This window comes from Solea senegalensis, linkage group LG1 (genome assembly GCF_019176455.1).
Source record: "Solea senegalensis isolate Sse05_10M linkage group LG1, IFAPA_SoseM_1, whole genome shotgun sequence".
Taxonomy (NCBI): Eukaryota; Metazoa; Chordata; class Actinopteri; order Pleuronectiformes; family Soleidae; genus Solea; species Solea senegalensis.
This window is the reverse complement of record NC_058021.1, coordinates 106,101-133,547: the sequence shown is the minus strand read 5'-3', so window position 1 is coordinate 133,547 and position 27,447 is coordinate 106,101. Positions and strand designations below refer to the sequence as shown.

Here is a 27,447-nt window from a genome sequence, read left to right as displayed (position 1 = left end):
GAGAGAAAGAGACAAGGTTTATGACATATAAACCTTGTCTCTTGAGTGAATCACGTGCACCACAGGAAAATCCCCCAGCAGTCTCGGTCTATAGCAGCATAACTAAGAGATGGTCCAGGTTTCACAGAACTAGCTCCAACCATAAGCTTTATCAAAAAGGAAAGTTTGAAGTCTAACTTTAAATACAGAGAGAGTGTCCGCCTACCGAACTGTCATTGGAAGCTGGTTCCACAGGAGAGGAGCCTGGTAACTGAAGGCTCTGCCTCCCATTCTGCTCTTACAGACTCTGGGAACCACAAGTAAACCTGTATTTTGTGACCCAAGTGGTCTGTTAGGGTGATAAGGTTCTAATGATATTTTTGCCAAGTCCAGTGCTCTGTTTACATTTTTTTTTTAGAACACAGAAATAGGGCTGTCATATGTACAGTATGTTACATGACTTTGGTAAATGGGAAATGAAGATCATGGTCTGAATCCCAAGGGTTGGGCTTTGACCCACAGTGTGTAATGGTAAATAAATAGTGGATTATACATTACCTGCCAAGGTTGTATGTTGTTCCTCTGAGCACATGAGTTGTTCTGGAAAGGCCCCCTCCCTGGCTGACAGAGAAGGAGGTTGTGCAGGGAATGAGCAATGGCATATACAGCCTTATAGACATTATATGAGAATCTAGGGCTGGATGTATTCATGTAGGCTGAGTGCTGTTCCAGCAGAGACTCCTGCCCTGAGCACGGCGGCATCTGGGTGACAGAGGATGGAAAAGGATTGCAGCCATACAGAGACTCCCACAGCTCACGAACCAGCACATTGTCAGGATATCTCTTAGGGTTTACTGTCTGCAGGAAGTCACCCAGTCTGGAGATATGACCTATTCTGATGCTAAACCCAATGGTTCCTCCCAAGTAAGGGTAATACTCTCTCCCTGAAAAGACTGATGCTTTGACCCAGGCATTAATCGCCACCCACTGGATTCCAGTGATGTTCTGAGTCATGTAGTCTCTCAAGAAAGGTGCCATCTCCCCCTCATCTGCAAATACCAACACCACTTTTGCAGTAGAGCTATGCATCACCTTTAAAGAGGGTCAGATAATGTAGATAACAGGGTTGTACAAGGAGACAAAAACAAAACTGAGTGACATAAAGAAAAACCCAGATGTACACAGTGAAAAACAACAGTTTCTATAGACCTTAGTATTATTTGATATTTCAACCCTCAACAGCAAAATTATTTCTGCAACTCCATATTAATCTGCCCCTAGTCCTTTTATTTCTTTTATGTTTAATTTATTTGGTATACTTTTTCCTTGTGTATTTTTGTTTAGGTCTTTTTCAATGTCTTGTATGTGTGTAAAAAAATGTCACCAGTTGGTGTCAGACAAATAAATTCTATTGTATTAATTTTGAAGAAAGTACATGTTTAACAAAGTCAGGTTTTGTTTACTTCATCATTTCCTGTAGTACGTCGGTACTAACATTCTCTATTGACTTCACACATTGAGATTTTCTTCTCTGCCCCAATAGTTCCACCTGTGACATTATTCATCTGACTCTTGTTATGAGTGCTTCATTTTCTGGACATTGTCTTGTGTCATTGTCTGATGCTTTTGTCGTTTTTGATTGAAAGCACAAGTACTGACCTATTGTGGACTTAGTTAAATGATGTTCTTGGGAAAGTTTTTTTTTCATATATATATATATGGTTACAGAGTTACAATTCATGTCATGACTCTCTTCTCCTTTCTGGATCTAATATGGGCCTGATGAGGCCCATATTACAGTCTCGAGTTCTGCGAGTGCCTCTGCGATCCTCTCAGTGAGGGGGCAGTGAGCCGGTTTGCCGATGCAAAGTGGGCGGGCTGGGGTGTAGTGTGGGAGAATTTTGGTAAGTTGACCACAGTAGAATGACCACAGTAGGTCCACAAATAGGAGCTTTAATGGCTCTATGTCTTAATATGTGTTAATATGTGTTAATATTTATTAGCAGTAAAAAGTTTATTTACCAGAAAATCATTTACACTATAAAACAACTTCAGTTAATTTTTTATAGCATCAAATCACCACTCTACCCAGTCCCGAGAGGCTGTTATTATTTTATCCTGTGGTAAGAACCCATTAAAGGAGGGTTGCAGAGACATCGTGGTCACAATTTAAACTCCACCCATGGCAGGTTGTACTCAATTCCCTTGTAAGTCGCTTTGGATAAAAATGTCTGCGAAATGACATGTAATGTAATGTAATGTAATCAGTGGTAGAGTGTACTGTCTTTCAACTGAAAGGTTGAGGGGGTTGATTCCTGGCTCCATGAGTCTACATGCTGATCTTTCTTTGGGCAAGACACTGAACCTCACATTACTGTGCCAGCAGTGTGTGAATGAGTATGAAAGATGTGTTATAAAAAAAAAAAAGTGCTCCACATAGATGCAATATGTAGATGTTTGAATTCATGTGAATGGTTGAATGACAAAAAATGTTGTGCAAAGCGGCCTTGAGTGGTCATCAACACTAGAAAAGCTCTATATAAGTACAGACCACTTAACATTTAAAGATAGAACTCATAGTGTTTTCATACCTTCATGATCCTTAGTCCCGCCTGGCGAGTGTAGAGCAGAGGAATAATTTCTTGGTACACTACACATACTTTGGTGTCCTGTAATTCTCTCAGTAGACCTTTTGCAGCAAAGTGGCCATAATTATGGTCTCCTCGCAGCAGCCCCACCCAAGTCCAGTTAAAGTGCACCAGCAGCTGTGCAAAGGCTTTCACCTGGGCCCAACAGAAAAAGACAATCAACTCACTCAGTTTCATTTCACAGACGTTAAAAAACTTTCATAAATGAAAAGCAATATCTTCATAAATTATTTGGTGTTGTGCCCTGTTATAACATGTATGTATTCTGTAAAGTTTGGCACAACAAAGAAATATATGATAAGGATTATAACAATAAATTATTATCAACCGTGATTATTATAATGACCAAACCTGAAAAGAACACAACATAATATAAGAAAGAGGAAAATCTATATATTCAAATCAATTTCTTAGTGTTTAGTGAAGATTTGCCTCTTTTTTATTAATAGTTTTAATTTGACAGTTTAAAGCTTTAAAGGCAGTTGTAATACTTATTTCTGCTGACAGAGTAGTAAATGTGTTGAGCTTTGACTCAAAACAATAATTGACCACATGTTTTACATTTTACCTGGTAGTCATCACTAGGAACTACTCTGAAGAAGGTTGGATATTTCTGTCTGTCTGACAAACATGCACATGTAGAAGCATAACTGATCTGTGTAAAAACAGAGTGCAGTGTTACGGATAAAAGAAGAACATTTTTGTGATGATTGACATAAATACAAGTCACTTGTACAAAAGATCATACATGTCAGCATGCTTTGTTAATCACCGTGCGTGGAAATTCCCACCCTGCTGATGTCTTTGAACGCACCGTCAGTGCTGCTCGTCTGAGAGCGATCGTCGTCTAAACGATCTGTGGTGTGTGCGTCTATGAAGCCGTGAGTTGCAATGTTTTGCTTGTGTATTGCACTTTGTTGGTGTTTGTGTTTATTCATGTGTCTTTTGATGACCTGAAAGTTGTGTTTTTTCCATCAGTTATGTGATGTAATGACTAATTAGTCCCTAATTAGTGACGTGAAGCTAGCTGCTAACTGGTGATCAGAGAAGTTTATGTTGCGGTATTGATCATCTGCATTGCTGGTCCCTGTTGCTTGTGAGTTGATGATTGATTAATGACTGTCTGTCCATCCATCTTATGTTTTTATGTTGCATAGAAACCAATCGATGACAGTTCATTTAGTTTATTTGAGTAATGTTGACGCTACATTCACTACTTATCTGAAGCTGTATTTTCCTTTGTTACCTTTGGATAGCTCAGTGTATTTCTATATGTTAGTTTTGTTATTTTCTAATCAGACAGTATTGTGTTGTGCTTGTATTGCAGCAACCACACACCCTCACGCAAAAGTTGATAAACAGCTTGAACCTTATTAAAGGACTCCGCCTCTTTTTCATGCACTCAGAAGAACTGTACAAAAGTGTCCTGACCCGACACCCTGTAGTGATTGCTGCCACCTAAGATCCCTATAGTCTACCGTACAATTTTTGGTCCTTCGAGCCGGATCAGAGCAACCACTTCAGCCTTACATGTTCAGCATAGAAGAGGGACGCTTATACGGAGAGTCTGATCGCCCACGCCGACACAGCCAACGGCCACCATATCTTCAGGACTATGAGGTGGGTTACCCTGCTAAGCCCCGCCTCCCATATGATGAGCAGGTCAGACAGACTGCTTCCCCTGAGGTCCTCCAATACATTCGTAATATGAGGGACGAACATGACCAACTGCGACGAGATGTGCAACGCCTTACGGAGGTCATCTCTACCTCTCCTGCACTCACTCCACAGAACACCAGGTCGCGGTCCAGACTGGGCGAAGAAGGGAGGTTACCCCCAACTGCGCACGCAAGTAAGCTGGTGCCATGTAGAGGTCAGGAAGACCCACATCAGCATGAAAGTGCCTCACAGGTGCCAGTCAGTGATAAGTCACCACACCTGAAGGACAGTCCGCGCGACATGATTGAGGAGCTCACACACAGTCTAAGGGGAGCTGGGTTGCACAGTCAGGGCGCAGCACAGTCACCATCATCTTCTGGTGAGACATCCCCTCGATCTCAAGACTTCCCTCCAACCACAATGAAGGATGGGAAGCTCTCTCCAACTCAGCAGTCAACCACTGGGGGATGGTCCCAGCAGCTCTGTCAGGAACAACGCTCTCTGTGCCCTACACCTGGTGCTGCTTCCGGTCAGTTTATGGACAGTCATCGCTCTCATAATAGTGCTACGATCAAACCGCCTGATAGCCGGTACCCTCCCCAGTTTGATGAGGTTTATGATCGCATGGACAGCAATTACAGTCAGCCTGCCAGATCTCATAGACTGCCTAGTCGGAGAGCCTATGATGACTACTACAGGCAAGATCACAAGCCTTCTCGTCCTACTGATCAGTACAGGCACTGGGATAACCACTACCCTGATACTTATAGGTATCCACCAGGTCGCCTGCACCCAGATGACTGGCCTCAGACTCCAGCCCCTCTCAGCAGAGCCCCACCAGCACAGACTTATCGTGGACCTCAACCAACAATCCCTGATCTCGTGCATGAGGACCCACGTGAGTTTGCAAGATTAAAGTTGGCGTTGGACAACATACTCCCGTGTTACGCTCCAGAACACTTCAAGTTCCAGATATTGACAGATCACCTGAAGTGTGAAGAAGCACTGCTCATCGCTGATTCGTACAGCAACAGTCCATTTCCATTTAGTGACACCATGGGAGCTCTCACTGAGATGTATGGCCAACCCCAACATCTGGCCCTGAAGCGGATCACAAAACTGATGGATGGACCTAACATTCGGTGTAGTGACATCAGAGCTTTCAAGTCATTCGCACTCCAAGTCAGAGCACTAGTGGGCATGTTGCACCAGTTGGGAGAACAGGGTCGGACGGAGTTGAGGTGCGGCTCACATGTATCTCGCCTCTTAGCTAAGTTGCCATATGACCTAAGAGCCAACTTCCAGAGATTTGTGAACCCCATCCACACTCCCATACCAACGTTGCTCGACCTAGCTGAGTGGCTTGAGTATGAAATGCGTGTCCAGGTGATTGGAGACCAGTACTGTGACCACTCAGACAAGGAGAAACCTGCCCCATGGAAGGAAAAGCGTTTTGAGTACAAGTCTCATAAGACGACCACTATTCTCCATGGAAGTGAACAGAATAGAAGGTCAGAGAAAGAGACTACTGTCACACAGGAGAAACCGAAGAAGTACTGTCCCTTCTGTGACACTGTGCAGCACTACTTGAATCAGTGCAGTAACTTCAAACTGCTGTCAAGAGAACGGAAGACAGAGTGGATCAAGGCAAACAGGAGGTGTTGGAGATGCGGTCGTGAGCATCAAGCAGCTAAGTGTAACCTCAAAGCCAAGTGCAAACAGTGTGAACGACGGCACCTTGATGTTCTTCACAAAGTCAATATCAGCCAAAATGCACCAGCGTCTGATAAGTCCAGCACTACCGAAGAAAGCACCTGCTTAGTAAGTTCCATCTCCGAGACGCTTTATATAGATCGACCAACCAGCAGCAGCCAAGTTCTACTCAAGTTGAGTCGCGTCATCCTTACGAGTGGTACCAAAGCCATCGAGACCTATGCTATACTGGACGACGGATCAGAGCGTACCATACTCCTATGTGCGGCGGCAGATCGCTTGGGGCTTCAAGGGGAACCTGAAGACCTAAAACTCCGCACTGTCCGGCAAGAAGTTTGCACCATCCATGGTGCCACTGTGTCATTCTCTGTGGCTCCTGCAGCACACCCTGGCAAGTCCTTCCAGCTCCACAGAGCCTTCACTGCCAAGGAACTTGGCCTAGCTCGCCATACCTATCCGATAGAAGCCCTACAGGAGAGGTACAATCATCTCAAGAACCTCCCACTGCCAGACGTAAGGGAGGCACAGCCACTGCTGCTTATTGGGTCGGATAATCCACATCTCATCACCCCAGTGGAACCAGTACGCCTGGGTCCCCCTGGTGGACCCGCCGCTGTCCGCACCAGACTCTGATGGACTCTACAAGGTCCCTCAAAATTTCTGTGTCACCGGTTAACGCCACAGCAGTGTCTTTTCACTTCCTGTGCCTCACCAGAAGCCGAGCTCTTCAGCCACGTGGAGAGACTGTGGCAAATGGATACCTTACCGTATCGGAGTGAGCGGCTAATTACCCGGTCCAGACAAGACGCTGAGGCCATCCGAAGGCTTGAGGAGAAGACAACCAGGGTGACAGTGGATGGAGTGAGACGTTACGCCACCCCGTTACTATGGAAGGAGAATCTTCCGCCACTCCATGCTACACAGGAAGCTGTCTTGGCTCAACTACGTGGGACAGAGAGGCGACTAGCCAGGGAACCAGAAAGGGCGGCGGCTTACTCAAAGGAGATCCACAAACTTCTCGATGCTGGCTATGTTACACCCATGTCACCTGCAGAGGCTGCAAAGAGCAACCATTTGTGGTTCATTCCACATCACATGGTGCAGCACAATGGCAAAGATAGGATAGTCTTCAATTGCTCCTTCACCTTCAAGGGCCAGAGCCTGAATGATCATCTCCTGCCAGGGCCCATACTGGGAGCCAGCCTGTTGGGAGTTCTCCTTAGGTTCAGGGAACACCCAGTTGCTATTAGCAGCGATGTGAAAGGAATGTTTCACCAGGTCCGATTGTTGGAAGAAGACAAACCATTCCTCTGCTTTCTTTGGCGGGACATGAAGGTAGATCAGAAACCTACTGTCTACAGATGGCAGGTGCTCCCTTTCGGGACTACATGCAGCCCGTGCTGCGCCACCTTTGCTCTTCAATCCCATGTCCAGAAGCACACCAAGCCAGAAGAGGACGCTCGTCTGTCCGTAGAACGTAATTTCTACGTTGACAACTGTCTGCAGAGTCTACCTTCGGAAGTGCAAGCTAAGAAGTTAGTGGACCGCCTGCAGTCTCTGCTCCTAGAAGGTGGATTTGAACTGCGGCAATGGACTAGTAATGTTCCTGTAGTAATCGGCCACCTACCAATAGAGTCCCGGTCAGAGAGCAGTGTACTCTGGTTCTCCCAAGAGTCGGACGATCCTCAAGAGCGCACTCTAGGACTCGTATGGCAGTGCAAGTCTGATGCACTTCGATACAAGCATCGCCAGAGCGAAAGCCAAGAGCCGACCATGCGCAACATTTATCGACTGCTTGCCCAACAGTACGACCCTCTAGGATTCCTCATCCTGTACACCACTAGAGCCAAGGTCATCGTGCAACACCTCTGGGACAAGAAAAGGGGATGGGATGATCCGCACTTACCAGACGATCTGCTCCAAGCCTGGCGTCTGTGGGAGAGTGAACTGTCCCAGCTGTCACAAATAATGCTGCCGAGATGCTACACCGACCCAAGCTTGGATTGCAGCAACAGCGTCCGCAGTATTCATGTGTTTTGTGATGCTTCGGAACGTGCATACGGGTCCGTGGCATATCTGCGCACCGACAGAGGCGAAGGACAAGTTTATGTGGCATTCTTGGCTGCACGATCAAGAGTGGCGCCCAAGAAGCAACTCTCAATTCCCAGACTGGAACTGTGTGGTGCTTTAACAGGAGCACAGTTAGCTTCGGTCTTGAAGAAGGAGCTCACTCTCGACATCAAGAAGGTGGTGTACTGGACAGACTCGACTACAGTGCTCAACTGGCTCCATTCAGACTCATGCAGGTACAAAGTGTTCGTGGGAACCAGAATCGCAGAGATACAAGACCTCTCGGACCCAGCATCCTGGCGTTATATTGACTCAGGGACCAATCCTGCTGACGACCTCACGAGAGGGAAAACACTGGCTCAGCTTGCTGGGGAGAATCGCTGGAGCCGAGGGCCACCGTTTCTTCAACTGCATGCTAACCAGTGGCCAAAGGCACCAGTAGGAGAACCTACAGAGGGAGTAGAGGAGCTGAGGAAGACCGTATTCTGCGGGCTGTTGGCGGGGTCCACCAGTTCAGCAATACCGGACATCCAACAGTTCAGAACTTACCAGGAACTCCTGAAAGCTACCACGCAGTCGCTGCATGGGGCGGCTACCATCACTGACCCCACTGCTGCTGATGACTTCCAAAGGGCAGAGCTGGCCCTGCTGAGACATGCCCAGACGGAGAGCTTTCCAGGAGAGTTTGCGCAACTGAAAGCAGGAAAGGCCATCCCATCCAGTAGCAGGCTACTTACCCTTGCACCTGAATATGATGCATCTTGTGACCTGATCAGAGTGGGAGGTAGACTCCGCAGGTGCGACAGCCTGGGCCCTGAAGTTCTGCATCCAATACCTCTGGACGCCTCTCATCCAGTTACGAAGCTCCTCATTCAGCACTGTGACGCCCAGCTGCATCATCCTGGAGCTGAACGTGTTTTTGCAGAGCTCCGCAGGAAGTACTGGATACTGAGGGGTAGAGAAGCAGTGAGGAGATATCAACACCACTGCCATGAGTGTAAGAAGTGGAGAGGCCAACCAGGAGTTCCACGAATGGCAGATTTGCCCCCCTCAAGTTTGAGGATCTTCCGGCCTGCCTTCTACTCAACCGGGATGGACTGTTTTGGCCCCATGCTCATAAAAGTTGGAAGACGCAATGAGAAGAGATGGGGCATCCTTTTCAAGTGTCTTACGACTCGAGCAGTCCACCTAGATCTGTTGGTGAACATGGATGCTGATTCCTTCCTGATGTCGCTCCAACGGTTTATAGCTCGTCGAGGGAAACCCTTTGAGCTACTTTCGGATCAAGGCACCAACTTTAAGGGTGGAAGTAAAGAACTGCATGAAGCATTCAAAGCTATGGAGCCAGCCCTCCGAGAACAACTGGCGGCAGAACAGATTCGATTCCGCTTCAATCCACCTAATGCTCCCCACTTCGGTGGGTCTTGGGAAAGGGAGGTGCGGTCTGTGAAAGCAGCCCTGCGCACCACACTGGGAGCTCAAACCGTAACGGAGGAGGTGTTGAGGACCGTCATGCTTGAGGTGGAGTGTATCCTCAATTCCAGACCTTTAGGTTACGTCTCCACAGACATCGCAGACCCAGATCCTGTCACACCCAACTCCTTGTTGATGGGGCGGCCAGATCGCTCTCTGCCACAAGTGGTCTACCCAGAATCAGAGCTGCTCAGCCGCAAGAGGTGGAGACACACTCAAGTTCTAGCCGACCATTTCTGGAGGCACTTCATAAAGCACTTCCTGCCCACCTTACAAGTATGGCAGAAATGGCGCACCGAGAAGGACGACATGACCGTTGGAACTGTGGTTCTCATTGTCGACCAGCAAACCCCAAGAGCCCTCTGGCAGGTAGGAACAGTGAAAACTGTCATACCTGGGGCTGACGGGCGGGTTAGGACTGCAGTCGTCCAAGTCAAGGACCGCACGTATACTCGCCCAGTGGTGCGACTCATCAAGCTACCTGCTCTACCCCATGATGTTACCAAGACGTAGTGAAGAGTTCTAGGAGCGTCAAATTTGCACACCAAATTTGGGGGCGGCTGTACAAAAGATCATACATGTCAGCATGCTTTGTTAATCACCGTGCGTGGAAATTCCCACCCTGCTGATGTCTTTGAACGCACCGTCAGTGCTGCTCGTCTGAGAGCGATCGTCGTCTAAACGATCTGTGGTGTGTGCGTCTATGAAGCCGTGAGTTGCAATGTTTTGCTTGTGTATTGCACTTTGTTGGTGTTTGTGTTTATTCATGTGTCTTTTGATGACCTGAAAGTTGTGTTTTTTCCATCAGTTATGTGATGTAATGACTAATTAGTCCCTAATTAGTGACGTGAAGCTAGCTGCTAACTGGTGATCAGAGAAGTTTATGTTGCGGTATTGATCATCTGCATTGCTGGTCCCTGTTGCTTGTGAGTTGATGATTGATTAATGACTGTCTGTCCATCCATCTTATGTTTTTATGTTGCATAGAAACCAATCGATGACAGTTCATTTAGTTTATTTGAGTAATGTTGACGCTACATTCACTAATTATCTGAAGCTGTATTTTCCTTTGTTACCTTTGGATAGCTCAGTGTATTTCTATATGTTAGTTTTGTTATTTTCTAATCAGACAGTATTGTGTTGTGCTTGTATTGCAGCAACCACACACCCTCACGCAAAAGTTGATAAACAGCTTGAACCTTATTAAAGGACTCCGCCTCTTTTTCATGCACTCAGAAGAACTGTACAAAAGTGTCCTGACCCGACACCCTGTAGTGATTGCTGCCACCTAAGATCCCTATAGTCTACCGTACATCACTGTTACCATGGGGATCCTGAATGTTTGCAGGATTCTTGACAAAACAATAGACTGAGAAGATCCAAAAGCCCCAATCACAGCGAGGAGTGATGAGGCATTTGTACACATAGAAGAGTTTTCCTCACTCACTCCGTTCAGCATGGATAATCTTCAAGATGGCGCTGCCCAAGCAGCTGCTGCTTACAACGGCTCTCCCTTCTTTCTTACTTTTTCTCGTTTTTTCTCCTTCTTTCTGGCGTGTTTCACGCCTTTTTCTTAAAATGGTCGAATCCTGCTGCCATCACGCGCACAATGAGACCACTGTTATTACTTTTGCATTCTGTTTAATGCTCTTTTCGGCACTTTTGGGAACTCCGTCGGCAGACACGCTCAGCGGATCCATTGTTTACACCAGGGATCAGCTGTTGGTGTTGCGCAACACCGCTCTCTCTCTCAACGCGGAATGGATGATTCCAACGGTTTTAAAGAGGAAGAGAAGGGGCTGCAGAGCGGGTAGGAGGAAACAGGAGAGGAAACGTAGGTTCCGTCCTTTTATCCCATCTATCATCATGGGAAACGTCCGCTCCCTCGTGAACAAAACGGACGAGCTCGCGGCGCTGACCCGGCACCAGAGAGACTTCAGGGAGAGCAGCCTGCTGTGCTTCACGGAGACCTGGCTGACGGAGATGACACCGGACTCGGTCGTTTCCCTGGAGGGGTTTAAGACGGTACGTGCGGACCGGAATGTGGCTGGGAAGAGGAGAGGCGGAGGAGTGGCGGTGTTTATTAACGAGAGATGGTGTGACCCCGCGCACGTCTCCATCAAAGAACAAGTTTGCACAAAGGACATTGAGTTTGTTGCGGTGGGCATCCGCCCGTATTACATCCCGAGGGAGTTCTCACATGTGATTGTGTATACAGTCTACATCCCTCCCTCAGCCGATGCAGCCGCAGCATGTGAGAGGCTGCACAGCTCAGTGTCAGCACTGCAAACTAAACACCCAAACTCTCTCCTGCTCATAAATGGTGATTTCAACCATGCCTCGTTTTCCCCCTTTTTACCCACGTTCACACAGTACGTGAAGTGCCACACCCGGGAAAACAAGACGCTGGACCTCTTATATGCAAATATAAAAGATGCGTACACCTCCGCCCCCCTCCCCCCACTCGGCCGCTCTGATCACAACCTGATACGTCTGCGACCTGAATACACACCCATGGTGAGGAGGCAGCCCGCACAGAAAAGAACTGTAATGATGTGGAATGAAGAAGCCAAGGAGAGGTTGAGAGACTGTTTCGAGACAACAATCTGGGAGACTTTCTCTGATGGAGATAACATCGACGGCTTCAATGACTGTTTCACAGATTACATAAAATTCTGTGAGGAGAACGTTGCACCAACCCGCAGGGTGCGATGCTTTGCCAACACCAAGCCATGGGTGGCCCCTCAACTCCAAGTCCTGCTGAACAAGAAGAAGAGGGTGTTTGCTTCAGGGACCAGAGAGGAGCTGAAAGAAGTTCAGCGGGAGCTCAAGCAGGCGATCAGAAAGGCTAAGGACGTCTACAAGAGGAAACTGGAGGAGCAGATGGGGCAGAGCAGGACGAGGGATGTGTGGAGAGGCCTGAAGAACATCACAGGTCACGGACAGAGTGGAGCCAGAGTCACAGCAGGGGGGGACCAGCGATGGGCCACTGAACTGAATCAATACTTCAACCGATTCGATCAGGGCCCCCCTCCCCTCTCCACCTCTGCCCACCCCCCCTCCTCACACGCCTGCCCTACAGCCAACACCCACCAACCGTCCTCACCTCCAAATCACCTCATTCCAACACCCCACCCCCCTCAGCCCCAGCTACCCACCCCCCCTCACTCCCCCCTCTCTGTGACAACTGAGCAGGTGAGGAGAGAACTGAGGCGACTGAAGATCAGGAAAGCTGTGGGACCAGATGGGATCAGCCCCAGACTGCTCAGGGACTGTGCTGACCAACTCTGTGAGGTGGTCGCGCACATCTTCAACCTGAGCCTCAGACTGGAGAAGGTCCCGGTCCTGTGGAAGACCTCCTGTGTGGTTCCAGTTCCTAAGACAGCGCACGCAAAGGAGCCGAGCCACTTCAGACCCGTCGCCCTGACCTCTCATCTGATGAAGACCATGGAGAGGCTGGTCCTCAGACATCTGCGCATGGTGGTGAGCTCCGTGATGGACCCGCTGCAGTTCGCCTACAGGCCGATGAACGGGGTTGACGACGCCGTTATCTACCTGCAGCACCGGGTGCTGACTCACCTGGAGGTCGCCGGGAGCGCTGTGAGAGTCATGTTCTTTGACTTCTCCAGCGCTTTCAACACTATCCGACCGGCGCTGCTGCAGAGGAAGATGGAGGACGTAGGAGTGGGGACGCAGCTGGCCGCATGGACCACCGACTACCTCACAAACAGGCCGCAGTATGTGAGGCTGCAGGACTGCAATTCTGAGGTGGCCATCTGCAGCATCGGGGCTCCTCAGGGGACGGTGCTCTCACCGTTCCTCTTCTCCCTCTACACCTCAGACTACACCTACAACTCAAGCAGCTGTCACCTCCAGAAGTTCTCTGATGACTCAGCCATTGTTGGCTGCGTGTCTGAGGGGGACGAGCTGGAGTACAGGTCGGTCATCATGGACTTCGTGGACTGGTGTGAGAGCAACTTCCTGCGCTTGAACACCGGAAAGACGAGGGAGATGGTGATCGACTTCCGGAAAAAGACCCCACCACACCCACCGGTGAGCATCCAGGGCTCGGACATTGAGCTGGTGGATAACTTTAAGTACCTGGGTGTTCACCTAAATAATAAACTAAACTGGACCACTCACATCGACGCCCTCTACAGAAAGGGTCAAAGTCGCCACCACCTCCTGAGGAGACTGAGGTCCTTCGGAGTGTGCAGACCTCTACTCCGGACTTTCTACGACTCTGTGGTGGCCTCTGCCATGCGCCATGCACTATGCGGTGGTTTGCTGGGGAGCGAGCAGCACGGACCGGGACAGAAAGAAACTGAACAGGCTGGTCAGGAGGGCCGGCTCTGTCCTGGGCTGCTCGCTAGAATCGGTGGAGGTGGTGGGACAGAGGAGGACGTTATCCAGACTGTCCTCCATCATGGAAAACACACTCCATCCACTGCACCTGACTGTGGAGGGGCTTGGCAGCTCCTTCAGCGGCAGGCTCCGGCACCCACAGTGTAGGACGGAGCGCTACCGGAAGTCCTTCATCCCCACTGCTGTTAGGATATTTAACTCCTCTTAAATGTCCATTCACTGCTGTACTTAACCCGGATAACTACTCTATATTAGAGTGTATTTCCTTACCTAGTAACTTTTTATTTTTCTCACTATTGCACTGTATTGCTCTTTTTTAATCTTATTGTATTATATATTTTTTATTTCTTTTTTATTCTTATTCTTATTTTTTTCTATTCACTTTGTTTTTTTCACAACTGAGCTGTGGTGAATGTGTGTTTCCCCCCTGGGGGAGGAATAAAGTCAATTCAATTCAATTCAATAAAACAGCTCTCTGTGCTGTCAGTGGATATCCACATGAATCAAAGATTTTGTAGCCCAGAGTGTGATTCTGCAACAGCACTGGATTCTGGTTTATCTCCTCCACTGCCAGTCTCATAGTCTGAGCCCACCGGAAAGCCTTGGGATCAATTCTGTGGCTGATACAGATGAATGTTGTCTGTTCATTTAAAAACTCTAATGACTATAAACACATTCAGTCCATTTTATATTAAGAGTGCAAAATTAGACATAATTCACAGGAAAAAGTAAATCAAATGCTCCCACTATCATCTATGAAACTCACCCATTGCAATTTATTGGTGGTGGTCTGTAGGTGCCGTTAAGGTCTGGTATTTTCAGATTAAAATGAATGGGGAAAATCCCACCGATGACATAGTCACCCTGGATCACAAAGCCGGGCTGGAAGCTGTTTAGAAGAGTGCACTTTGAGGCTGCTGGTGCAGTTGCAGTGCTGATGCTGTAAAGTAAGCTATCAGTTAAAGTGAGGACACTGACAGCAAAGTAAAGCAAACAAAATAAAGCAAGTGAAGTCATAATCTTTCACTGGGCTGAGAAGAGAATGAGACAGAGCAAAAGATAAAGCACTTTATAAAGGTTACAGTATCACATTCTCAGTCTTGCATCTTATTGATGACAGAGTGGCTTTGGATTGGACAGTCATCCACAATCAGGACTTAAAGTGGGTTAATGCAAACTGTGGGGAAAAAGCTGAGGACCTAAACAAATACAAATACACAAACATATACAGTCTCATATGATAATGTACCTGTTATTATTTTTTTTTGATGTAAAGAGGCAACATACATTTGTGTCTTTTTGGATTTCTGTTTGGTCACTGACATAAAGATGAAAGTAAAGACTTAACTACTGTACTTTTCCTTTAGAGCTGATTTTGTCATGACCCCAGGAACTTTTCTCCTCGTCTTAAATGACATCCAATATTGCATGTTTTTTCCATTTCATATTAAGGTGTTTGGGTCTCTGTTTAGTATTTCTGACAAATTTTGTAAATACTAGATGTTAAAGCAATGCATTCATGGTGTTCGCGACTCAATCCGGGCCGAAGTATTCAAACCTCTGGACACAACGTTCTCCAGAGTTCAGCGACCATGGTGCGACCTCAGGAGAATGTTTCACTTTTTGTTTCCCTCAAATTTAAGGGAACGTTAGGCTCCTGGGTAACTCTGAGGGAACGTTCTCTAAACGTTATATTTTGGTTTGGTTCATTTTAAGAAATAATTTAAAATAAAACGTTACGACACAATTACAACAATTTCTTTTTCTTCTTATGTCCTCAGACTATGATGAGTTGGACTCAGATTTGGCACAGCTGGGATCTCTTGGATTCACCGGCTGTCTCTCAGTCGTCCGTTTCAACTCCATCAGCCCTCTGAAAGCTGCTCTGCTCCACCCGGACACCAGCCCGGTTGTCATCAGCGGACCTTTGGTCCAGTCCACCTGTGGTTCCTCGACTTCAGCCGATCCATACGCAGCCGAGAACAAACGCCACCTGTCAGGTAAGGGAACGTTTGACAATGGTAGTTTTTGATTATATCCAGAACTTACTTAGACTATGTATTTAAATAATCCGTGTACAATCTAAGTGCAATGATAAACCTTAGATGCTCCTGACGGAGTCGTGTGTCTCTTTGGCTGCTAAATGCTCCGCTGTGTTCCGCAGCCACTCTCTGACTGTGTCTGTCTGCCGTCTGATGCTGAGCAGGTGGTGTATAGAGGGTTTTAGAGCTTCTTTGCTGCTAACAGCTGCCTGGTGGGACCGAAAACAGCGCTATCAAAGTGCTGAGATGGAGCCATAACAGTAAAGTTTCAGGATGAACGGCTTTTTTTTTTTTTTTTTAAAAAAAGAGTGAACTGAAACATTTTTTTTAGAGCTTTATCCATAAGGTTATTTGACTCATGCATGCTCATGTTAAACATATTGGTTAAATAAAGAGAACCTATTGAAGGGATAGTACTCACAAATAAGACCTGGTCAGAAGATTGGCCAGAAATTTGAAGTGGGCGTGGCTAATGCAGAAGTGTTGCCATTCCCAGGATTCTCAAGTTCTGCACTTGAATTTCTCATGAAGTATGAAATGTCCTGGCCAGAGCTAACTTTGTTCTTGTTCTTGCCACCTTGAGAAAAAGAAAACTTCTGCCTGTTCCTGCTGCAAACTGAAGTTTATGTCCCTTTGTAAACCACAATCGGGAGTTGTTGATCCACTGCTGTCTGCATCCATATGTGTTCTATTTGTGAATTTGGTGTTTGAAATCCTTTGTTTGGATTTATATAGCTCAGTGACACAAACATACCCAACAGGGAAGAAGCTCCTATGTCCCCCTAGAGCTAAACATTCAGATTACTTTTCATGGAAATTGGTGTGAGAGAGTAAACAACTTACAAACTTCTGTTTCCAGTCATGAAAGGCTGCGTAACTGCAAGATTTTCATAAAATAATGTTGGTTAAATAGAATTTATTAGGTGAGACTTTGGTTGAGGGGCAAAAATCCATGTCCTGGCAATGCTGAATATGAGTCAGTGACACAAAAAAACCCTGAATTATCACTTTAATGGAAGCCTTTGCTTTGGCTCCTGCATCCTGATTATCACCACCCACATCATGTGAGGGTCAAAATCATTATTTCGCCATGTAACAGGCAACGTGAAGGTGTCTAAAAACCATCACATCAGTCATCATTTCACCCACCCACACGTCACATCTCATGATTCTACATATTATGAGATTTGAAATCATAACTATCACCGCCACCGTGTTGTGTATGTGTGTGTGTTTGTGTGTGTGCATCGATTTAGCGTCCCTGCACATCAGCATTCAATCTTCATCTGAATCCAGATCCGTACTCATCCATATTGATGGGTATTGAACTGGTCAGGCAGGGGCGTTTAAGGTCGTGCACCACTCTCCGCCATTACTCACATCAAAGGTGCTGTTTATGCTCCAGAATCAGATCGAAATCCTCCGCGTGAAATAACTTCAGTGACACAAACTCAAGCGGCAAACGAGAGAGCGAGCATTTTACAAAGTGTTCGGTTTTCAGGCCGTGTTGTCAGTGTCATTTAGGAACAAATGTTAACTGATGACAAACTCCTTACTGTCCTTGTGTGATGTGCATCTCATGGTTCATGAACTAGGTGTTTAGACTCCTATTTATTTAGTTAGAAAGAACGTTTTAGTCATAATATACTATTACAAAAGATGGTTCATTTTGAATTTCTTTCCCACATGATCCCTGAGGTGATTCTAAACTATAAATGCTTTATGTTTGTGTTAAAGAGCCTTTGTTCACTGCCCTTCACCAAAGTCCATATTAGACATGGGTTTGTCTTGCAGCAGCAGTGGAGCAACAGCAAGTGGACACAGCCCCGAGAATAGAATGTCCACGACGTAAAAAAATGTCTTTGGCCCAGGTAACGCCCCTAAAAAAAAGCCCCTAAACTATCCCTTTACTGTAATTTAGGATTATTGTTTTGATTCTCTGCTCTTGTCATTTTTTTCTGGGTGACGGTCTGGAAACCTTTTTTCAATTTGTTTCTGAAAGTCCTTCTTGTTTCTGACCCGTTCCTTTTCCCACTTTTCTGCCTCATGTATTCATTTCTGTGTTTCTCCACATCACTGCCTCTTATAATTGTTTGGGCTGTTCTATGATTGCTTCTATTTCCCAATTTTAATCTTCTATCTTCCTCTTTTTTCTCTTCTACCTTCTCTCCCTCTCTCTCTCTCTCTCTCTCTCTCTCTCTCTGTCTCTCTCTCTGTCTCTCTCTCTCGGCTGTAGACCAGTCTGGTTCAGTGGGTTCAGGTCAACCTTTAGTCAATGCCATGAGGACTGACTCAGCTCTGATCGGAGGTACTGAAACCGTTTCACTGTATTAAAAACCTGTGTCATCTTGTATCTCCCTTCACATACGTGAGACTGAATATTTCACTTAATGTGGAAAAAAAAAAGAAATGAATAGTTTTCTGACCAGGCCGATGAAATCAGACTGAACAGTATAACGGTGTCACTCGGGGGGGAACATGTGACTCAAAAGTCATTTAAAACTGTCGATTCAATCCGTGTGACTCTGTGTCTCTGTGCACAAAGCACAGCCAAACTAATTAAACCTCTCCTGAAATGACTTCCGCATGTTTATCTTCAAACGTGTGGACATTTTAAAACCAGAGTAATATCCCGCGAATTTAATTTCAGCCGTAGTCTGGAATTCCAATTAAACCAAACTCTTTTGCCCCCACCACCACCCCTACATAATGAAACGTGTGTCTTCAATTACTTAAATGTCCAGATGGCAGCGAGAAGGAGGAGGGAGACGACTTCACGGACCAGTCTCACAGAACTCTGTGGAGCCGAGTCCTCTGTGGCCCATTTACTGAGCCGAGTCTTTTGTGACAGTGAGCAAACGAAGCCAGTCACGACTCGGCGGTGTGAAGACACAGCACGCTGTCGCAGCTTTGAGAGTTTTCTGCGTGATTCTATTCCTGTCGCCTAAAGCGGCCATTCCCAAACTGAGGATTTTAAATCTGAGGTCCAAACACACAAGACTTAAGGTCAATCATTCCTATACATTAGAGGTTAGAGTTTGACTTTTCTCACCTAACTTTGCCAGAAACATTCATATTTTAGTCACATGCAAACTCAACAAATAACACTTTTTACAGCAATGCTGCGTCCTGCAGCTCTAAAATGCTAAATATTAATGACATTTTTATAAAAGTTTATTAATATAGCCTCCGTTTCTTCACAAAAATAAAACTAATGAGTGGAAAATGTTTGAGAATGATCTGCACTCACCATGTTTCATATGCAACAGACTGTAAACAGAGATCAGAGGAGATGCACATTATGGAATTATTGATCAATGAGGCCAAATCATTCTGACACATTCACTGATCTGTTGACAAACTTAAAAACATTCACCTATTAGGTCATTTAGTTTAACCCTTTAACACCTAACCCTCAAAATGTCCGTCTGGACTTTTTTTGCGACTGTGCTTTTGCCCATTTTTCCAGAGTTCCTTACAGCGTTTACTGTTTTAACTATTTAAAATGAAGGAGAAAAAAACACTGCAGTTGTACAACGAACAACAGATTTTGCGTTTGAACAGTTTGAAACATATTTACAATAATAATGTTCTTCCCACTCGCTCCTCTCTGGCAACAAAGACGCTGATTCTCAGGCTTCCAGAAACAGCGCGAGTGAAATGACTATAATAACCACATATTTATGCTTTGACGTGCAACTTCTCAGCTTTCAGAAACTGTCGCATTTTCTTCTTCAGTGTTGGAGATTTTTAGTTATTTAAGTTATTTTCAATCATTTTTGACCATAGTGTAAATCAATGGCTGGTTTCGCCCATAGATGCTTTTCCTTGCAGGTGTGATAGCCGTGGTGATCTTCGTGGTTGCGACCGGCCTGGCGATCACCGCCAGATTCTTGTACCGGCGAAAAGGGACGTATCGGAATCGGGAAGTGAAGGGAGTCAAACAGGAGGACAGTCCAGATTTTCCTTTCAACAACCAGACTGACTCCCAGAGAGTGTCCTGTGAAAACCAGAAGGAGTATTTCATCTAAGTGCAGGGGGCGAGGACCCGGCAACCTGATGAACCTGAAGCAGAGGATTCAGACGGGGTTTGTCCACGTCACACTGCACTGAGAGAGACGCTGGATACTTCACTGAGAGCTTTAAAATAGGAGAGAAAATAGAAAGAAAATGGGTCTTTTTCTGTATATTGTGTATATATTGATACAAACAGGCAACAAAACTGGACTCATGAGGTCTTGATAGTCCTTGTAAATATGAACTGTAAATATGAAAAACCAGCTGGCGTCTCGTCCACGTCACTGTCAAATTTACTGGAAAACTCGTTTGGTTTTGTACATTATTCCAAGCACAACTTTGTGTCCTGTTTCCGGTGACATGGGGGGCAAAGCGAGTCATTTTACTGCAGCCCTGACACAAGGGTCATGGTTGGACACCTGTTCTCTCCACCCAATGCCACGAGCTTGCTTCATTTTGGTTTAAAGGGATCCCTCGGGTTCCCTTTTTGCCGGGAGCCCCCTACAGTCTCTTTTATTATTATAATAACCTTTATTTAACCAGGAATAAAAAAACTCATTGAATCTCTTTTATAAGAGTGTCTTGGTCAAGACAGGCAGCAGTACATATACAACCACTCAAACATACACAAACAAAATAAATATTCATAAAAAAAAATACTTAAAATACACAGGGTGTGTGATTTAAACTCACAATCAGGAAATGATTCAATGAAATCAAACTGCATTTAGGCAAAACGTCTGCAGCCATTTGATTCTGCCTCCAATTCATTTAAAAAATATTTAAAAAATGTCCAATCAGACCAGATTTTTCAGTTTCAGACACTCTTGTAGTTTGTTCCAGGAACTGTACCTTGGAAGTGACAACACGTCGAGGACATGACGTGCTTCTAATGTCCCTGATCATTGTGCTCGGAAACGTCACTGGAGTCATTTTGCTGATGCACTTTTCTGTGAGGATGAACCAAGTCCAACTAAGCGTAACCATGCAGGAGTAATCGGACTATGAATTGTATTATCCAGACTTTTCAATAGCTTTGATTGATTTTTCCAATTTATTTCCATTGTTCTTCTCTCCTCTTACTGCACTTCTTTCTTTTTCTTGTAATAGGAAAGCACAAGAAAAGCAGATTGGGGGGAAAAAAAACATCCATGAGCATTTAACTTTGTTAGATCCACTCCAGTTTTCAATTCCAAACTCCAGTTTCTTTTCTTGTCCCTGAAGCGTGCAACTGCTGGAAACAACCTGCCAGCTTTCTATAGGTGGATTTGAATCATGAAGAAAAGGATTCTTTGATTCTTCAAATACGCATATTAGATAGAAAGATGCAGGCTCCCCTTTGTGGAACTTGAAAATAAATCACTAGGACTCATGTAAGCGAGTGAGGCAACACTTAAAAGCCACTCAGGCCACATGAAATTTTAATGATTTTCCCCCTTCACAATTATCGCAATCACAGAAATGGAACTAAATGCTACTGATCGCGAAAAAATTGCACATGGTTTATTCCTGCTTAGCATAAACGAGCCTGAATGTCCCTGAAGCTTTTAGCAGCTCAGGCTGCTGTAACTCGGTGTCTGTCTGTCACCTCCATCACGACGTGCAGAGATGGTTAATGTGCTTTTGAAATGCTAATCCACCTCAGTCTGACAGGTGGATTGTGACTCGGTAGAAAGCAGCAACGTGATCAAAACGAGACTGGGAGATGATCCAAGAGGCAGAGTGTCGAGCAGACGTAAAGTGTATTGAAAACATGTAAGATAAGTCGCCGGGATGAAGCGAATGCCGCCGCGTGTTAATTCAGTTCGCGCGTAAAGAGCAGAAAGAGGATCGACAGCAGCTGTTCATCAAGTATTCCTTCAATGTTTCTCCGAAGAGCTGATGGGATTTTAATGGAAAAAAGATGTTTGAATTTTAAAGTGCATCCGTCATCCCTTTGTTTTTGTTTTCTTTTAAAAGTAATCATTTTCTCTTGAGGAGCTGCTGTGGTTTAAAAAAGTGACTTCACTTGTTATTGTACTTTAGCTTTACCAAAAATGAAAACCCCTATGATGTTTTTCATCTACAGATTCCACCGGCAACTGTGTCAGACCACTCGCATTTAGTTCATGTTTTTACACAGCGTTTTTTTTCCTTTGAAAATGCCAGAAAACACTTTTAAATCCTGCATTCATATTTATGGGATTCAGAAAGAGCACGTTGTTTATAGTTTGTAACATAACGACAAATATAGATGTTACAACTGAGGTGTAAGGTGATTCTCTTCTTGAAATCCTTGAGCGTTTGTGAACGTCGCCCCTTTCATTGAAAGAGCTTGGTGTGTATTTCCTGCACCTCAAGAGCTGTAAAGGTTACAACATAAATGCTCTTTTAAAATCTGGCAGTTCTCAATGATTTATGATAATAGGTCTGAGTCCTGGGAGCTATAACATGCATTTCACATTTTCAAAAAGTGGTTTACGACACAAATAAAGAAGTTTTTTCTGGTCTGTGAAGGCTGCTGTCGTCACTTTATTCTCACATACTGATTCTTTCACTTATCGGTACCAACAATATAGTACAACAACACTCTAAAAACACAACAACCCTATATAGTGAACCCAAGAAATTAGACCCACACGAGAATTTTACTATGGTTTTACTTTTAAACCTCTTGTGCTGGTGTGAAGGTGCTACTTAGCTGAACACAACTAAACTTTAGTGTTTAAAACAAACGGCAGCCCACCATGACATACCAGAGGATATATGTGCACATTGTGTTGTTTCCAAAAATGTAAATAAAGCACAGTAACCTACATGGAGAACCATGTAACCACTCTCACTCACTATTCTTTTGTCAATTAAATGCAGTTAAAATGTTGAAAAAAGTCGATCAGTGTTTAACAAACCTGGAAATCATGATTTGCTCATGATGTCTTTTCAGTTTTAATGATTTTTTTTTTTTGTCAAATGGAGCAAAGAAACCGGAAAATATTCACGTGTAAGAAGCTTTTTTCGAAAAAACAAAAAAAACTTACATCTTTTGAAGATGTAAGTTTTAAATAGCAAAGAAAACAAGATGGGGGCGTCAGAGTTTATGTGAATTCAAAGCTGTTTAAGACATCTGACTGTCTATTTATTCATTATGTATTTACTGACAAACGGGAATATTGTTTACTGGCATTAATGTGATATTTTTTCAGTCGCTTTAAACACGAGTGTAATGAATAGCATCCAACACTAAATTGGTCATTTGGTAAGAGGGCAGGGCATTAATATGGACAAAAGATTGAAATAAATAGATGTTGTGAACATGACTAACATGTGGTATCTTTTATTTACTAAACATGTTCATAATGTAGTGTTGTAGTATTGTAAGGGAACTACTGACAGTTATCTTTTCCCACTGTTCTACCCTGTGGAGGTTTTTTTGTGATGTCACGATACACAGACATTTATGCAAATAATATAAATACATAACATGGGGGCATGAAATACTAATAATACAAATCCCGGGTTCTATCCAGGATTTTATTTTAGCGTAACTGGTGGTACACGTACCACAGTTTGAGAACCATGGTTCTAAGCTATTTTGCAAAAAAAAAAGTCCAGAATTGATTTATCTGCACACACACACACACACACACACACACGAGTGACTAGTGACTTTACACTAGACTTCTGTAGTTGTTGGAGATTAACCCACGTTGTTAGGATTTTTCAGTAGTTCTAAGTGATCTACAGTTCGGCGCTGTTTGGCTTGATTTGTGTGTGGGAGGTCTCTTCCTGTGACGGGACTCAGCGGCCGGGAGTCTGACCAATCATCGCATAGTACCTGCTTTTAAGCACCAGGAACTAAAAATAGTACCGTTCCGTGCAAGTAGAGCCGGTGGAAATGCGCCATTAGTGCCACAATTGGCAACATGGTTTTATCGGACCATGCCCCAGTCGATATAGCTTTAGCTATTACAGAAAATACAAAATCTGCGATGAGGTGGCGCTTGAATAATCTATTACTAAATAGTGAGGAATGTTGTGAGTACATAAGAAATGTAATAAAGGAATTTTGGGAGTTTAATGAGGGTTCAATTGATGATATTGGCATAACTTGATCACGTCTTTATCTCAAACTGAAGTTTGTAAACCACTCACTCTCCCACACCAAACCCCAGAGAGAAAATCAGTGATTTTAAAATCAGACACACAGGAGTTGTTGATCCACTGCTGCCTCCATCACTAAGTTCTAATGAGTTATTTTAATGAATTTGACTTTTGCAATATTTAATTTAGACTTAACTCAGTGACACAAAGTGACCACACGAGGCAGCAGAGGACCAGCAGCTCCTGTGTCCCCACCAGCTAAAATCACTGTGGGAGAGTGAGTGGTTTACAAACTTCAGTTTGAGATAAAGACATGATCATGTGACACAGATTTTATTCACAGTCTTTTTTTTTTTTAAGTGTTTTCTGCCATGTTTCCACTGAGTGATTCTCAGCAGCAGGGGGCGCTCACAGCAAAGACAGACTCATGTAACTACTGAAGTCTGTTGATGAATGAATGAATGAATGAGACACACAGAACAAGAGACTACGCCCTCATGTGACCTCACCCTGTTCCTGCAGCCTGTCATTAACACACACACACACACACACACACACACACGCAGTCTTAACCCTAAACTTAGCCTAGAGTTAAACAAAAACTACAATTTTAAATCTTAGTTCTGCCTCATTAGGACCAGATTTTGGTCTCTGTGAGGACTAAATGTAATGACTACTGTTCCTGACACACACACACACACATACACACACACACACACACACACACACACACACACACACACACACACACACACACACACACGTGTTGCCATGGTGACGCTCTGATATAAAAACTGATCACATCATAAAATCTGTGCCATCGTCATGACAACGGAGACTAAAGGACAGCAGCTGTCTGTGACCTCTGACCTCCACCTGTCGCGTGTCTCACCTGGACAGTCGCTTTTCCCGGGGCCGCAATCCAGAGCGGCGCCGCCGCGGGGGAAGGAGCACCGGGCGGCGGGGAGGAGCAGCAGGAGCAGCAGGCTGCAGAGGCTGGAGGAGCCGCGGCCTCCTGGAGGAACCATGATGGAGGAGGAGCAGCAGAAGGAGGTGATGAAAGGAAACAGATACACGTGAAGAGGGATTTTTCTCCTCAAATCACACACACACACAAATGTGAACACAAACGGCTCAAGTCCGGTTCGAGTCCATTTGTCCTCAAAGAGATGGAAAAACGACGGAAATCAGCGCGGTGGACAACAAAGCGGAGGAGGGCCTGGGTCTCCACACACACACGCACACACACCGACCCCCTACAGCCGCAGCCCGGCCTCAGCCTCCATCACACCGCCGCCGCCTCGCTCTCACACCACGGGGAGAAGAACCGCAGAGCCACGGAGGAGAACCGGGTCAGAGTCGGAGCAGCGGGGGCTTCAGCAGCGCTCAGGCCGGAGAGCAGTGAGTGTGAGCCGGGGACGAAACACGGACGCGGTCGTTCAAAAATCCTGGAGCTTTTTTTTTTTGTCCTGGTCTCTACATCAACAAAGGCCTGCGCCACGTGACCACAGAGGCCACGCCCACAATTAAAATCATGGCCCGAGTTCAGCTGCGTGGAGGATCTGAGTCACACGGAACCAGGACTAACCTGGGTTTAACTTAGTCTAACCCGGTCCAGATAAACCCACATACAGTCACTCTCACACACACACACTCGCGCGCTGAATGAACGCGTGTTATTAGTGTAATATTCTCCAGTGTCGGGGTTGGACACTAGAGGGCACAATAACACTGTTTTTCAAAATAAATCAAAGTGGAAACATTTTGTATTTTAATTTTTTAATGGTTATTCGTGTAAAACTGTTCTGATGCTTAAGTGTATTTAGTTCTGGACTTTGTTTTTGTATTTTATTATTTTGTATTGAATCTCTTGTGTTGAAGAGATTCAATACATTTATTTTGTAAATATATTTCATTCTTATAATAAAAACATTCTCTTATATTTAGTTACTTTCTGTCTGTGAATATGACATGAAAAAACGGTTCACCGTTTCACTTCATTTTTATCAAAAGAATAAAAACAACAAATAAATAAAAAAATCTTGAACACTGTTTTATTGATTTTCAATAAGAACATATAAACACATCGCCCCATACCAAATCAGTTACACAATAATACACAAGCAAACCTTGCTGTATACACATACACCAAAATAAAATAAGTAAATAATAAATACATTAAAATATTAAATAAAATTGTCACATTCTATAGTCTTACAAACAAGTATGATCTATTGTTGCTTGAGAAAGTTAATTAAGGAAGTCCACACCTCTTCAAATTCTTGTGCTTTACCCCTAATTACATAGGTTAACTTTTCTAATGAAACACACCTTGCCATCTCCCTAGTCCAAGATTGTGTAGAGGATACTTCAGTTTCTCTCCAAGATAATGGAACCATTCTCCTGGCCTGCAGGAGGCCAAAGTTGGAGGATCAAAGTCTTACACTTAGAGTTAACAGAAAAGCAATCTGGGTATATCCCCAAAATACAAAGTTTAGCTACACAGGGTACCTGAGTACCTGTAAGTAAACTTAAAGTACAGGCAACCATTTTCCAAAAAGCTACCAATTTAGGGCATTCCCATACACAATGAATTAAAGTACCTTTCTCAGTCAAACATTTCACACATGTATCTGGAATGCCCGGGGACCACTTATTGAGTTTCTCAGGGGTTATGTATGTCCTCATTAACCATTTGTGTTGTAACAGTTTCATTTGAGTATTAATGGTTTGAGATTGAGCTTTTAAACAAGCTTTCACCCACTCAGCTTCTTCAATATCTTCCTCCATGCTCTCCTTCTATCATGACTATATTCCTCATCATGCGAGACAAGTGCTGTATAGAGTGTAGAAATTTGTCGTTTCCCATTCATGTGTTTTAACACAATACCCTCAAGACAGGACAGCGGCGACTCATGCATAGCCTGGTGACACCTTGATAAAATGAAGTAATATTTAAAAAAGTGTTTTTTGGGATTGAATATTTCACACAAAGGTCGTTAAATGTTAATAAATTGCCCTGAACATATAAGTCTCCACTTTTTCGCATCCCCCTGTCAGCCCAAGCCCGAAAACCCATATAGGTGAAAATTGAGAGATGGGGGGTGTATCACCAATATGTCTATGAGCCTAATTTGTTGTTTTTTTCTTTGAAGTTTTAAAATCTGCTGAATATAAGTATAGGCTTAATGGCAACTTAGATACTGATGCTTGTTCAATAGAAATCCATGCTGGAGGAGAGTGTGTGACAAAGTAAAACATAGCACTGCGCAGCTGAGCAGCCCAATAATACCACTGTAGATTGGGCAACTGTAATCCACCCGTATCATATGGCAAATATAGTAATCTTAGTCTTAATCTAGGTTTTTTACCATTCCAGCTAAATCAACAAAACGCACTAT

The 27,447-nt window shown here is 44.6% G+C and overlaps 2 protein-coding genes and 1 long non-coding RNA gene across 4 annotated transcripts in view; 1 reads left to right on the top strand and 2 right to left on the bottom strand.

Annotated features, from left to right (window-relative positions):
• LOC122769601 (extracellular calcium-sensing receptor-like) overlaps positions 1-27,447 on the bottom strand; it is a 58,412-nt gene that overhangs the window by 8,266 nt on the left and 22,699 nt on the right. Inside the window, exons 3-4 of the mRNA XM_044026263.1 lie at positions 13,722-13,744; positions 5,065-5,097 (exon numbers count right to left, since the gene is read on the bottom strand). Coding sequence (XP_043882198.1) covers positions 5,065-5,097; positions 13,722-13,744 — 56 coding nt within the window. The remainder of the gene's footprint in view (positions 1-5,064; positions 5,098-13,721; positions 13,745-27,447) is intronic.
• Positions 456-2,628, bottom strand: LOC122769607 (extracellular calcium-sensing receptor-like). 2 transcript variants are annotated; one of them, XR_006360452.1, is made up of 2 exons: positions 2,571-2,628; positions 456-741 (listed from the first exon to the last, which is right to left on the bottom strand). XR_006360452.1 is itself a non-coding variant. In XM_044026276.1 (2 exons), the coding sequence occupies exons 1-2, from the start codon at positions 2,574-2,576 to the stop codon at positions 463-465; spliced, it is 615 nt and encodes a 204-aa protein (XP_043882211.1). In that variant the 5' UTR covers positions 2,577-2,622; the 3' UTR covers positions 456-462. The 2 variants fall into 2 exon arrangements, 1 of the variants encoding a protein (XP_043882211.1); XM_044026276.1 differs by having other exon boundaries at positions 456-1,071; positions 2,571-2,622.
• Positions 15,694-22,461, top strand: LOC122769615. Its single transcript, XR_006360453.1, has 2 exons — positions 15,694-15,907; positions 19,784-22,461. It is a non-coding gene; the product is annotated as an uncharacterized LOC122769615 (long non-coding RNA).